Raw genomic sequence first — 13,996 nt, forward strand, 5'->3', positions numbered from 1 at the left:
ATTTCTTTTGTTTTTTACAGTGCAAATATTTGTACTAAAAATAAATATAAAGTGAGCACTGTACACTTTGTATTCTGTTACAGATGAAATCAATATATTTGAAAATGTAGAAAACACCCAAAATATTTAAATAAATGGTATTGTATTGTTTAACAGTGCGATTAATTGCAATTTGTTTAATCACTTCACAGCCCTACTTTTATGATATGATCACATACTGTTTTTTCCCTCCATTCCATTGCTTTATTGAGTTTAGGTGTTGGAAACAGAATGAGACAGAATTTTGTCATGAACTAATCTGTTGGTCTGGGGGCCAGAACACGTCTGTCTCTCTTTCGCTGCAAAAGTTATGTGGTACAACCTTTGGCACAGACTAAGGCTATGTCTACACTACCACGGTAAGTTGACCCATGCTACGCAACTCCAGCTACGTGAATAATGAAGCTGGAGTCGATGTACCTTAGGTCGAGTTACCGTGGGGTCTACATTGTGGGGGGTCGACGGGAGAAACTCTCCCGTCAACTTACCTTACTCTTCTCATCGGGGTAGAGTACAGGGATCGAACGGAGAGCGATCTGCTGTTGATTTGGCAGGTCTTCACTAGACCCACTAAATCAACCACCGGTGGATCGATCTCAGTGCATCGATCCCAACTGTAGTGTAGATGTAGCCTGACCATCCCTGTTCTTTCTGTTCAATATCTGTTAAAATGAGTATGATACTTTATGATCTTCATGATGCTTTGAGGAAAAATTAATTAATGTTTTTTGAGGCACTTACGTATTCTATTGATCAGTGCTGTAGAAAAGCCTATACAGAGAAAATGTTATCTTAGTGAAAGGCTTGGATGGTATGCAGAGAATGAGGCATGGGGTCACATACTGTGGCTAGAAAATGAAAATATAGAACTGCTGTCTTGTTCAATGACCACTATCCATCTTGAGCAATAAACAAGATTGGAGTCCTATGAAAAAAGTCACTGTGCAATGTGTTTATCATTATATTTGTGTGTGTGTGTGTGTGTGTGTGTGTACGTGTACACAAAGGGATGCAGAGAAGGTTATCCAGCCATATTAACATTGCAGTTTCCTGACTTTTAAGTGCGTCACTTTGCAACCTTCGATAGTTTTGACCTTTTTGTATGGAATATAGATAGCTATAATACAGACAGCAGACTCCTATGTTTGTGTGTGCATATAATATATGTTAAACTCCTCATTATAGATAGAATAAGAATATATAAAGATCTCAGAATATTCCATCTCTTTTTGCAGGGGCAGAAAAGATGAAATCCATGTCACAGCTTGCTGTTCTATCAAGACGATGGAGGCCATCAGAGATGAAGCTTGATTCCTTCCAGGAAGTAGTTCTGGAAAGCAGCAGTGTTGATGAATTAAAAGAGAAGGTGAATTGATTTTAGTAGTAAAATGTATTCAAGCATAATTTCAAAGTAAATTAAGGTAAACCAAACTAAGGCCACTTCAATTCTGAATAACAGCATGAACACGGGGATTTAATGCAGTTCAATTGCAATGATTACATCTTAGTTACAAATGCTTGGTCAGCTGCAAGTGGAAAAAGACTGTCTTGCATGTGGATGCCAACTGAGATCCCAGTAATAGCTGAGGCTGCAGAGAAACCCTTTTCTTACCGCATAAAATTCCTTGATCTTGTGTCATCGGGCGATGCTCTGGAACTACTCCATATGAAGCCAGTCAGAACTCTGGGGGAGCATGTCTCCTTTCTCTGAGCGACAGCCAGGGCAAGAAACTTACACAGCTTCAACCATCCTGGATCTGACCTCGGAGCATTCAGCATGCCCATCCACACCGTGCATGTCCTGCAGCGAGTCCACCCAGTTGGGGCTCCAGTGGAAGCCAGAGGGCCCTGCACCTCAACTCTGCAGTCAGATGTGACACTCAGCCAGCCAGTAAAACAGAAGATTTTTATTCAACAGGAACACAGCATAGAGCAGAACCTGTTAGCACAGAAATCAGTGACTTTCAGCCAAGTCCATCTTGGGGAGTCCTGGGCCAGAAGCTCTGAACTGCGCCTCCTCCAGTCCCCCCAAGCAGACTGCCAGCTTGTTGCTCCTCTCCTTCTATTTGTCTCGCTTCCCAGGCAAAGAGCCACTGGTCATCACCTGGTTGCATCCCCCTTCTGGATCTCAGGTTATGAAGGACACTGGTCATAACATACATGCAGGCAGCTGGAGCAGAGGTCTCAGCCAAAGTCACACATCCCTATTCCCACCACCGAGGTATTGGTGCAGCACACAGGGAAACTGAGGCACACACCGTATTCATGCAAAACAGTAAAACTCACATAGGCTCAGCAGTAAGGTTCACATACATCACAACAAGGGAAAATCCCCACTTTGTCACATCAGAAGTTCAGTTTTCTCATGACTGAACACAGTTATTGTCTTCATCTAACACTGAATGCATTGGCCTCCTTGTTAAGTGTGGTAGTTGGTCATGAGCATGTAATGTTTATATGCCACGCTATCAAATTACTGATGATCATGAATCCCCTAATGGCAATGGATCCTACCATCTCCAAGACTGCCTTTTTCATTTAGTGTCACAACATTTGTGGTTGGCTGCTCCTGCTGCATGCCTTCAGAGTTAATCTCTAGGGAGCAGTTGGCAGCATGTTTTTTATGGCCTCATCTCTTGAACTTGTTCCCATCTGCACTATGCAAAAGCTTGAATTTGACATTTAAAATGTGGTACAAGACAGATTTTCAGTCAGTCCTTTTATTTCAGCAGAAATTTATTGGTGGATGGTGGGGATGATCTGATTCATCAGTCATTTAGCTTTTGTCAGGTTGTTTTTGTTTTTTATTTGTAATGATACTCACAATAAGTTGTATAAATAAAATGGTTTGTAATATTGAGAACCAACGTTGCTGGAGTCAAAGATGTTATCTGAGGCATGCCGTCACTTTGCATCTTGAACCTCAGATTAACTATGTTTCTATTTTAAATTTTTCTATCTGTTGGAAATTTGATATTATATAAGGGTCTTACAGAAGTGTCAGTTGTGACTCCTCTGTCATGTACTAACTTAATTGCACTAAAAAGCATCAGCTGTGTTCTTGAGATAACCACTGCTTAAAGAAAAATTGCGACATATGGGATGTTGATAAATCGAAATAGGTATCTTTTCCTGCAGTTTTGAATTCATTTTTGTATCACTGATGTGTCTGAATTTCTTACTGGCCTTTACAATTTGACAAAGACTTATTGATGTTCATATGCTTCACTGTATGATGGCTTGAAACTGTTTACCTCACTGAAAGAAATTAATGTATTGAAAATGTTTGTTTTACAGCTTAGTGAAATAAGTGGAATACCCTTGGAATATATAGAATTTGCTAAGGTAAGTAATGTTATGTAGAAATTGTATAGACTCATTTGGGGTGCATACATCGTTACGCTGTTTGGAGGATTTATTCACTGAGTAATTGCTTCTTTCCAGGGGAGAGGCACATTTCCCTGTGATATTTCAGTACTAGAGATCCACCAGGACTTGGACTGGAATCCTAAAGTGTCTACATTGAACGTCTGGCCTCTCTACATTTGTGATGATGGCGCAGTAATATTTTATAGGTATATATTTTATTGTAGTATAATGATAAGCAACAAATATTCTATGTATAAATAAGGTTCTAACAACCAACAGAAGCCTGAAAAACAGTTCATGCTGAAAATTCTGCTGTTGTTTTGAAGAAGAAAAATGTCCAACAATGGGAGTTGAAAATAGAAAATCAAGCTTAACTTTGATTGAGGCACTTCAATTATAAATTTGTGTTAGTCCTTAACTTCTATTTTACTAATATGTGCTAAATAAATAGTAAGCATTATGCTTGGAAATAAGTGTGGATTTCAGAAGTTTTGGCATTATCTTAATTATAGCCAGGATTTCACGCATTGTGTTGAATTATGTAGCATTTGCCTAATATTTTACATTAAGCAGTTATGTAAATGAAGTAGATGATATCTTCTTGTTTTAAGGAATCTTTGCCGTGATGTTTTTGAATTGACCGTACTATATAGTATATATTGACACTATGATAAACATGTGAAATTGGAAGCCATTCTAAGGGATCATGTAATAAGCAGAAGTTTTTTTTCCCTACTGGTACTAGTTTGAAAAATATTGACCTAAATGTTTATTCAGGGCCATTGCAACCTGTCTGGCCAGCGTCAGTGTTTTATGTGCACAACACATCCATATCTTCAAACTGAATTATATTTTCGGTGAAATTGTTTTCCATATTTTAAATGCCCAAAGGGTGAAACTGACTGCTGTGCAGGGGGCCAGCACAAGGCATAAGCACCATTGAAGGCCTCAGAAAAGGGCTCTACAACTAATTCTTAAACCACTAGGCCACAGCGATTGCAATTCTTGTTGTTCATCTGTTTCTAGTTACTCTCTGTAACATGTGCCATTCAGATGGTCACCTAAAATATTGCCTCGCTTTTTCACCTGCCTGACAAAAGGAAAAAAAATCTGTTAGACAATTCAGTACTAAAATAATTTGAGGGTGTTCTTTTGGCCTTGTAGTTTGGTTAGCTCAGAGGGCAGTTGTTACCTCATAAAATCTTCAGTTTATTCTGTAGTCTGAAGTTACTTGAATAAAGTTTTTGAATTAAGTGATAATATGAAGGCTGCGCCGTTATACAGAACAGTAAACAGGTTCCTAATTGGATATATTTTATCCTGAATAAATTAGATTTGGAACATGGGATTTTTTCATAGATTTGCGATATCGGGATAGCAGACGAAAAGAGGCAGGTGAATAGTGTGGTGGACTTGAGGAAGTGCCAGAAATAAAAGAGCAGATGGGGTTTGTGTGTCCCATGGAGCGGCTCGCTGGCATATTGTCAAAGGCTGCTGCTGGCTAAAGAGTAGAGTGGCAGCTGAATGGGAGGAAGCTGTGTTGCCAGGCAGGGGTGGAGTGAAGAGGCAGTGTGGGGCTTGATGAAGAGGAACTTTGAAGTGAACTCAGAAAACTGGCTTAGTATAAGGCTTGGTCCACACTTCATGGGTCTACATAAGGCAGCTAGTCTGTCAGTGTCTACTTTACAGCCTTGCTCCTGGCCGATGTAAGTGCCCTATTCCGCCTCCATGAGCGGCATAGGGTTTGTGTCGGTGTAGTTAGGGTGACATAGTGTCTGTATATAGGACTCTTAAGTGCAGATCTCTTGACTGAAGACAAGAAGCCCCAGGTGGCTTCCCTCTGCTCCCGACTGGGAGCAGGAAGGTGAGAAGCCTGGGGGGGCAGCTGGGGTCCCAGCAGGGAGCTGCATGGTGGTGAGAGGCTGGGTTCTCAGCACCCACCTCCCCAGTCCCTCTTCAGTCAGTCGAATCACTCCTGGTGAGTACGTGCACCACTAACAGAAGGAGGGTAATGTGGACATCAGCCACCGCAGTAATTACTGCAATGACTGCAAGATAAACTAACATAGGTTGATTTAAGATTGTAGTGTAGACATGCTTCATGTTTCAACTTTCTAGGAATGCCAAGTCTCTCTGATTTCTCCACACTGCTGAAGTGGCACATTGCAACTAAAAGGTTAATTGAATTAAAGTTCAATTGTCTCCTTCAATAGCTGTAGAACCACTCCTTGACTTGAAAGCCCAGATACCGCTTTGCAATTATATTCCCCCCTTCCCTTCTCAATTTATTACCTCAGTATTCCTTTTTGTAGCCAATTTAGCAAAATTTTGGAGAGATCTAGCGTCTTCTTCCTTGGTTCTTTCTCTTGTTTCCTTATATTGGGTCTGTCATGTTTAATTCTAAGTGTCTCAGAAAACACCATGCTTTGCACAGAGGAGACTTAAAATGGAGAAAGGTTAAAGACCTTAGAGAGAGAGAACCTGCGTTTTGTGAGAGACCTTATGACGATCTACAGTATGAAAAGGCTAGCAGGCTCTTTTGATTTAATGAGACCCCCCTCACTTGTGTAACTTTTGTAATTTTACTATAGCTGATTTTTAAACTACAATTTTATTTTATTTTAGGGATAAAACTGAAGAATTAATTGAATTGACAGATGAACAGAGAAATGAACTAATGAAAAAAGAAAGCAGCAGACTCCAGAAAACTGGACACCGCGTAACCTACTCCCCTCGTAAAGAAAAAGCACTAAAAATTTATCTGGATGGCGCCCCAAATAAAGAATCGACTCAAGACTGACATTTACAATAGCATTTCCCTTGGGGAATTTTTTTGTTTTAAATAATTAAAAAAAAAAAAAAATTCACTACTACTGTGTAGTGCCATTATGGCAGGACACTCATTAGGTGTAAAGCAATGACACCAGCACTGATTGGGCTGCAGTTTACCAATCAGAAGCTCAGTGCCCAGTCGGGTCACTGTTTGACTTTGAATCATGTTGTGCACTATAGTCAAATGTACTGTAAAGCTAAAGGGATGTGCAAATAAAAAAAATTGAATAGAAAAAATGGGGAGGGGAAGGGAAATGAGTGGAAATGATTGAGGACAATGTGCACATAGTAGCTAGTAAAACTAGCATCAAACAGGATACTCATAGCTTAATAATAAAAGCTGTGCAAAGGCCATGAATGAATTCTTTTGTTTGTTTCAGTGATACACACATTACCTCATTGAAGGTTTGGAAGTAAATGTAACACATTGGCTTTTGGAAAGCAGCAAAAATGGGGTGAAGATGTAACGGAATTTTCAAAAGCCAGCTCTAAAAGTTGTCAGGTTTTAGAAGAATCCTGGACTATTCTTCCTTAAAGCAGATGGTCTAAAACAGGTACCTTTAGAAAGTTACCAGGAGGTCTTGGCTCATTTTGCTCAAGTATTGTAAGGTAACTCATTTAAATAGCTTATAAAAGCAGAAGAGCAACTTTACTATATTGCATTCAATGTGTAAATAAAATCTTCCCTGTCCAGTTAGCAGAACTATAGTTCAGCTACTTACCATAGTATTTCTTTTCATATATCAATATTCGTTGTGTACATTTGAAAGTATAGCTGCCTATTTAAATTTGTATTCATTTTATGTTTGACAATGCTGGGTACTTTAGGGTTGCATTTCCCTTTGGTAATGAGTTTTTTGGTTGTTTTTTTTGTTCTGCTACTTATTTTTGTACATTTTGTTTTTGAAGACTTTATTACAAGTTTGCATTTTCTAGTCCCATTGCAAGTCACACTTTAATTTTTCCTGGAGTTGATTCATAGTTATTTGTAGTTTAAACATTTTGGCAACCTCTAACACCTCACAGTATAAACTTGCTGGTAGTTCAGGTTGTGGTGCAGATTGATGCAGTCAACATGATTTCATTGCAAATCCTAGAAACAGCAGGTTTTTCCTTCGCTACATAAAGATCAATTGAGAACAAAAACTATGTAGAATTGGAAATATCAACTAATTTATAACAATCAATAAAAGGTTTTGGTAAACTTTTTCATGCCTGATGCTGTTTACAACAATGAACATGCCAATAAAACATTTGTTCATTTTGTTGTGTTATTTTAATCATTAAACTTTCTTGGGTTTTTTTAACCTGGAAAGAAATGATAGAATTGCTTCATGTAAACCTATAGAATCACTTTTAAAATTCAGATATTGCCTTTGAAGGTACAAATACAAAGTATCAAGGAGTGATCATATGGAGTACTCTGGTCTAATGTACTTACGTTCATAATAGAAGATTTATTAACTAATAATTCATTTCCAGAAAGGAAGTTCTTTCCCCAGTGCAGAATTGTAGGTTGCAACTCCTTTTTTCCCCCCCTGCAAATACCAGAGGCAGCACAGACTTGTCTTTGAGCTGTGGAGTTTGGCTATTTCTTTCCACCTTGACTCACAGGTGAGTACTTCCAAAGATGTATAGGAATACAAAGGGCTCATATCTGTCCAGTGGCACAAAGCAGACAAAGTCAGTAGAACTGTAGCCCCCTGAGGATTCACCCTGTGGGGTGGGGAATATCTGCGTGGCATAGAACCTTCATTACGGCTTCATGCTTCACAGTCCCCAACTTAGGTGGCATGAGTGTAGGAAGAAAGCGAACATTGTGGGAATACCTTAGCACTCTGACCTCTCTGGCTGCTGGAATGACTTTATTATAATGTAGCAGCTATATATATGTAGACATGTAGGGGTATGTCTACACTGCAGTTAAACATCCATGGCTGGCCCATGTCAGCTGACTAAGGCTGCAGGGCTGTAAAATGGTGGTGTAAATGTTTGGGCTCAGGATGGAGCCTGAAGTCTGGGACCCCACAAAGGGGGAGGGTCCCAGAGCTTGTGCGCCAGCCCCGGTCCAAATGTCTACACTGCAATTTTACAGCCCAAGTCAGTTGACGTGGGACAGCCATGGGTGTTTAGTTGCAGTGTAGACATACTCTATGAGGCTGTCACAGAAGCACTGATGGCCTTATGGTTGGGAGGAGTAGGATACAAGTTGTTCCAGTAAAGGAAATTGTTGGGTACATTTTTTTTTATTCTGGATCATGACCTTTCCTTTATGCTGTTAGCCACTTGGGGCATAACAGTTGCTATGGGAAATCTAGGAATGGGAGAGAGGAAAACGTAAGAGAAAGGAACAAAGATTTTAGTTAGACTAGTTTTTAGGGAAGGGGGAAATCTTAAGTACAACTGTTTGGTGCACCTTCATGTTTGGAAGATTCTCCAGAGGAAAGTTCAAGCCTGGAGAGCTTAATAGAAATCTTGATGAATGACCACAAGACAGCTTTAGAGATTTCCTGTCTGGTGACTGATGCCCTTTTGGCACAGGATACTGCAGTGGAGCATGTGGAATGGGTTCTGATTGCTTGTGGGACTAGTATTTCGGCAGCTGTGTAGGCGTTGGTAAAACAGAATTTAGGTTTAGAATCTTTCAGACCTGGGCACTTAATGTGAGAAGAAACAAAAAGGGATTGACATTTTCCTAAACACGTTAATTCAGCTAAGCTAAATCTGCAGTTCTTTTCATCCACCATCTGCTATGCTTTCTTTCAGGTGTTGAGCTCTCAGGAAAAGTGAAACAACAACAATAGTCTATGATGTATGTAGGGAAGTAATCTTGCCTTTCCGAACTATTCAGTAAGACTCATGCTTCCCAAGAGCAGAGATTTTATAGACTCTAAACTGAAAGAATTGCGAACAGGGAACATGTTTTAGGGAAAGGAAGCATAGGGATTAAATACCTTCCATTCAAATTAAATGGGTCATGAGGACCTGTGGCACTGAGGATGCATCTATGATCGAGAAGATAGCTCTGTCTTTTTGGATTGATATGTTTCCCTAAGGATCCTCAATACTATTGGTAAGCTACCAGAGGCTTGGATGAGTTTGTTTTTATAACATTATTTAGCACCAAGAGATGAGATGCAATGACAGTAATTCTTAAGTCCAAATCTGGGTAGTTTTTCAGGAGATGGAAGGGCTGTTTTCCTGGCATTGATCATGATGATATGGCACCTGTAGGAAAATTTTGTTGATTCTCGCTGCTCAATTGTCAAGCTATCAGATTCAGCCTGGATTGAGATGCACTGCTTGCTGGAAAGATGGAGTGGAGATCTGTGATGGCTCCATACCCTTCCTTAATTATAGGTGGTGACAAAGACCATTGCTTCCTCCCTACTGCCACCCCCGATCTCATCAGTCTTTCTAGTAGCAGAAGAGGACAAGGTGTGCAGCAGCCTTTTTATTATCTGAATCAGAATGTCTATTAACAGTGATATTTGGCTCAGTGGATCAGACACTAGCTTGAATCAGGAAACCTGGATTTTATTCCTAGTTTTTGCTGCTGACCTATTCAGGCAAGTCACATAATCTTACTGTGGCTGAGTTTCCATCGCTAAGCCCCTTCGTTTTCAGTTTAAACCAATTTTTACTGAAAAATTCCTGGGTTTTACAAAAACTATTCATTTTTTTTTCTGATTTTCACCCTACTTTCGTATCATTCAAATATATAAAAAACAACTTGTTTTATTAGGAAAATACAATACATTGCATGAGATACATTTATTACGATAATACATTAGTCTGTGTATATGCAAAGCTGCCCCTTGAAGTAAGGCTATGTAATAGTCTTGAAGACGCACACAATAAACAAACCAGCCTGCATGCAGGCTTTGAAGCGCGTGTGCATCTGAACGGACGGAATCTCATGCCCACCACCTACACATTTCAAGCTATCGGCTGATAACGGTTTAAAGATTTGAGACACTAAAATGGGAAGAAAATCTATCAGAATACGTTTCAGAACACTAAGCATTCAAAAGTTTACAAAATACAAAAAAAGGATGAAGTTGAGTGTATGCGCTGCAAATGGTGTGGCCCAATTATTAAATGTAAATATTTATAGGCTAATAGGTCTAAGTCTACAACAGTAAGCTGTTTGTTCAAATTAAAACTTTTATTTGGGGTTCAGAGATGTATTGTTTTCTTAAACTCAGTGACATTGTTTTGAGTTCTGTTTTAGGTCTGCAGCAAACCACATTGATGAACGGACTTCAAAGCATTAATCTATTGCATACTTCATAATTTTTCTGGGTTGATATTGGGGTTTATAAATTTTTGCACTGAATTTCACCTGTTTTTGTTGTTGAGGTAATAAACTCTGATAAATTCCCAGGGAAAATGAAATAAAAGAACTGAAAAGGAAGGACCCTACCGATCTCTAAAATGGAAAGGCTGACACTTGCCCTCTTTTGTAAAGCACTGCTCAGAGTTGTTTACTGTGCCAGTGTTTTTGTGTTCAGAATTGTTATTTGGATCCATCCTCATGTAGGCTGAGTGACCCATCTGCCAGAAGAGCCTGTATTACTTAGACTTGCAGATGTGAATTTTGACTGCCACTTATCAGTTTGTTTATTCCACAGTTGTCTGAATGAACCGGGTAATATTTTCATTGGGTGATCTTGAGAGTCTTGAATAGCCAGTCTGGACATTTTTTGTAACTAAGGCCCTGGAGCTTTTCTGACCTTGATCATGTTCACTGTGTACATGTAAAATGAACCTGGGGTGCTTCCATATGAAAGCAGGGACGTGGTGTGGTAAATAGGTTAGCCAGCTGTGTGGAGCCATTCACTGATTGCTATAGCCAGCAACAGGCGTTTCAGCTGTGGCTTAAACTCACTGTGTTTGAGGATTGAGGCTTTTCAGGTTATTGCATGACATGGCTCTGGTGAAGTGTGGTTGTCAAAATTGTGGCGAGATGCTTACAACGGTAGCTTCTCTTCTGTTGGAGTCCTTATGAAAGAGGTTCCTTCCACAGGAATGACTGTGTTCTTCATGCTCCTAACCTCAAACTTGAAGAGTACGAAGGGAATCCTTTGGTTTGAGACACCCTGGACAGTTTCATGGCAAATTGTCCTAGCTTTGACGTAACATAAAGTCCAAATTTTTTTCATCCTTTTCATAGTTGGCTCTAAGGTCCAACTCCTTCTCACAATAATCTCAGCCATGTTTCTGGAAAAAACCCTCTCCTACTGCTCTAGCACTTGATTTATATGGGCCAAAGATGGCTCTTTGAAAGGGCTGTAGAATCTGATCCTTCTGTAATATTCCATATGAACTGTGGTTCTCCCTCCCCACCTCTCCCCCAGTGTAAAAACCTATGCATGCTTTCTATTGGAGTATATGACCTACCTACAACTAGGGCCCCAGTGCCTTATTAAATAGTCTTATGCCAGGAAGTATTATGCATGAAGACGGAATACAGCAGCAGTATTACTGTGATAGTAAGTAAGGGTAATACTTTGAGAGAAAGCACTTCCTTGAAAGGTCAAATACAGGACTTTTTACAGGAAGATGATGGATCTGGGCTTTTTATAATAGGCAGTCACTTCAAAGCAGGGCAGTTTATAACAAGGCCGGCCTGTTGGGGAAGGTAAGGGGAAGCAGCCTATTCTTGTGTGCAGGGACAATCCTCTGGTATAGTAAGTCTGAAACATACTTGTCGGTAGTGAGATATTTGACATCCTGATTACAAGGAAGAGTGGTGGAGAGTTTGTTTCAACAGGAACAGGGGCAAGCTTCATCTACGGAGTACATATCACCCTAATGAATGTGCATTTGTCCCAGTCCTATTTTGTTTGTTTTACAGAAGCTGTTAAAGGGGATGTTTTTTCTTATTGGACTTTGTTCAAAATTCCAAACCTACATAAGAGGTGGTGGGGGGAAGGAATCCATGCCTTCCTGAAGGTAACAACTGTGAAAGAGAGTTAATGCTGCAAGGAGTAGTATTCACTCTCATGAAGTTGACACTGGCAAATGCTGTGTAGTGGGGAGGCTGGTTTAAGCTACCAGTCTGGTCCCCCAAAACCTGTACAGCTAGTGGTGCTATGTGAGTTTGAGATCCTTTGCCGCCTCCTCTGTAAACAGTTGAAAGTGAAGTTTGGTCCTAAGTGCTCTCTCTGAAACTAAGGATAAAGCTCTCCTCCTTCCCAGCCTCCCCCAGGCTTCAAATAACTGAGCAGAAGCTATATTTATTGCAACTTCACTGTGATTATATATTTTTAAAAGAAACACATACATGGCTGAAGACCAATGCCCGAAAATAATCATCTTAAACGAAGAAGTGGGTTCTTCCTCACCCCAGAACAATAACAACCATTCCAAACATATGTACAGAAAATGCAATGCTCAAAACTTTCACTTGAGGGTTACCAATAATTTAAATGAGATTATGTATGAAACATTAACACTTTGACACATTATGCTCATTTCCCCTTAATACCAAACTAGTACGTTTATTTTGGTACCCAGAACAGAGTAACTAGTCCAAAAAAAACCTGACACTGTTGGCCCACACTTGCCCTTTCTGATTTAATTTAGTCCAACCTTCCGAATGGATTAAAAAAAAAAAAAAGTCTGTGCAGGTTTGGGGGACGAGAATAGGAAGAAACCCCTTTAAAATATTATTTATTGCACTTCTATCCAGCAGTGTGTGTGTTCAGAATTTATACAAGCAAAATACTAGACACTTCTAGAAATTTAATTCGTATCGTGTCAGTGACCAATCCTACCCTGTGTTTAATTTAAATCTCATCTCCAAAGAGCAGATCATGAGCCAAGTCTGGCTCCTTTAAATCTGTCTGTTCGGAAATATTTCCTTCCAGGCTTTCTAATTCCTTCCGCACTGCCTGAATGATACTGCTGTCTTCATAATCACCAAGCACATCTCTGGGTATCAAACCAAGTAACGGTATTTCATCCATGAGCAAAGGGTCTTCCTTTTCGTTACTTCTGGTTTCATTAAAAGACACTTCACATACAGACACGGTGCTGTGGCTGTTGAGAAAGCAAACACATCCTGCCTGTTAGTGTTCAGACCTGTCGTCATTCCAGTTCTTTATTAAAGTGGAAAACCACACACCTCCCTCCTTCCCTTTCACCTGGGAGGAACAAAACTTCCAAATCCATTCACTTGAATAGGTAAGACAGCTGATTATAGAAAGTTATGCACAGCTCAGGAAAGATGAAAACTGAACTTTTAAAGAAATCCATTATAATGCATGAGGAGGAACTTATAATAAGTCTCTTGCCCTAAAATATTAGGACAAAAAAAATTGGAGGGGGTAATCCTTCAAGAGGAAGAAACTTGCCAAAATTGACATTTGGGAAGTTTTGATCAGCTTTATTGGTTTCAAAACAGGGCAGCCCCCTACGTTAAACATTTTTATTGTTGCTCTGGACAGGAGGTCCAATGAGCTGCAAGCAGAGGGAACTTCCCCCTTGTGATGGATCTGGGGACTTTGCATGTATTCATGCTATTGGAAATTTGATTTTTCTCCATCTGTATGCTATAATTTTGGGAGGTGCTCATGGGTCACACGCCATATTAGGGCTTACAGAGCACTTCAGCCAGTTTAATTAGCAGGAGTATTAATACGGAGCTATGTCTCACTTCAACTTTATATGGGAAACTATTTTGAAAAATGACTGCTAGTGTAAATTGGCCACTTCTATTTCCTTTAAATATGCAAATGCTTGCCCTATG

The 13,996-nt window shown here is 39.8% G+C and overlaps 2 protein-coding genes across 6 annotated transcripts in view; one reads left to right on the forward strand and one right to left on the reverse strand.

Moving 5' to 3' along the window:
- Nucleotides 1-7,509, forward strand: part of USP47 (ubiquitin specific peptidase 47) — a 116,350-nt gene extending 108,841 nt beyond the window's left edge. For all 3 annotated transcript variants that reach the window (XM_054025902.1, XM_054025903.1, XM_054025904.1), the window contains 4 exons: nucleotides 1,275-1,405; nucleotides 3,337-3,384; nucleotides 3,484-3,614; nucleotides 6,034-7,509. In XM_054025902.1, the coding sequence (XP_053881877.1) occupies nucleotides 1,275-1,405; nucleotides 3,337-3,384; nucleotides 3,484-3,614; nucleotides 6,034-6,208 (485 nt within the window). In that variant the 3' untranslated portion in view covers nucleotides 6,209-7,509. The remainder of the gene's footprint in view (nucleotides 1-1,274; nucleotides 1,406-3,336; nucleotides 3,385-3,483; nucleotides 3,615-6,033) is intronic.
- A 2,453-nt stretch (nucleotides 7,510-9,962) lies between these two features.
- Nucleotides 9,963-13,996, reverse strand: part of DKK3 (dickkopf WNT signaling pathway inhibitor 3) — a 59,698-nt gene continuing 55,664 nt past the window's right edge. For all 3 annotated transcript variants that reach the window (XM_054026732.1, XM_054026731.1, XM_054026733.1), the window contains one exon: nucleotides 9,963-13,287. In XM_054026732.1, the coding sequence (XP_053882707.1) occupies nucleotides 13,035-13,287 (253 nt within the window). In that variant the 3' untranslated portion in view covers nucleotides 9,963-13,034. The remainder of the gene's footprint in view (nucleotides 13,288-13,996) is intronic.

Source organism: Malaclemys terrapin, chromosome 4 (assembly GCF_027887155.1).
Source record: "Malaclemys terrapin pileata isolate rMalTer1 chromosome 4, rMalTer1.hap1, whole genome shotgun sequence".
NCBI classification, from domain to species: domain Eukaryota; kingdom Metazoa; phylum Chordata; order Testudines; family Emydidae; genus Malaclemys; species Malaclemys terrapin.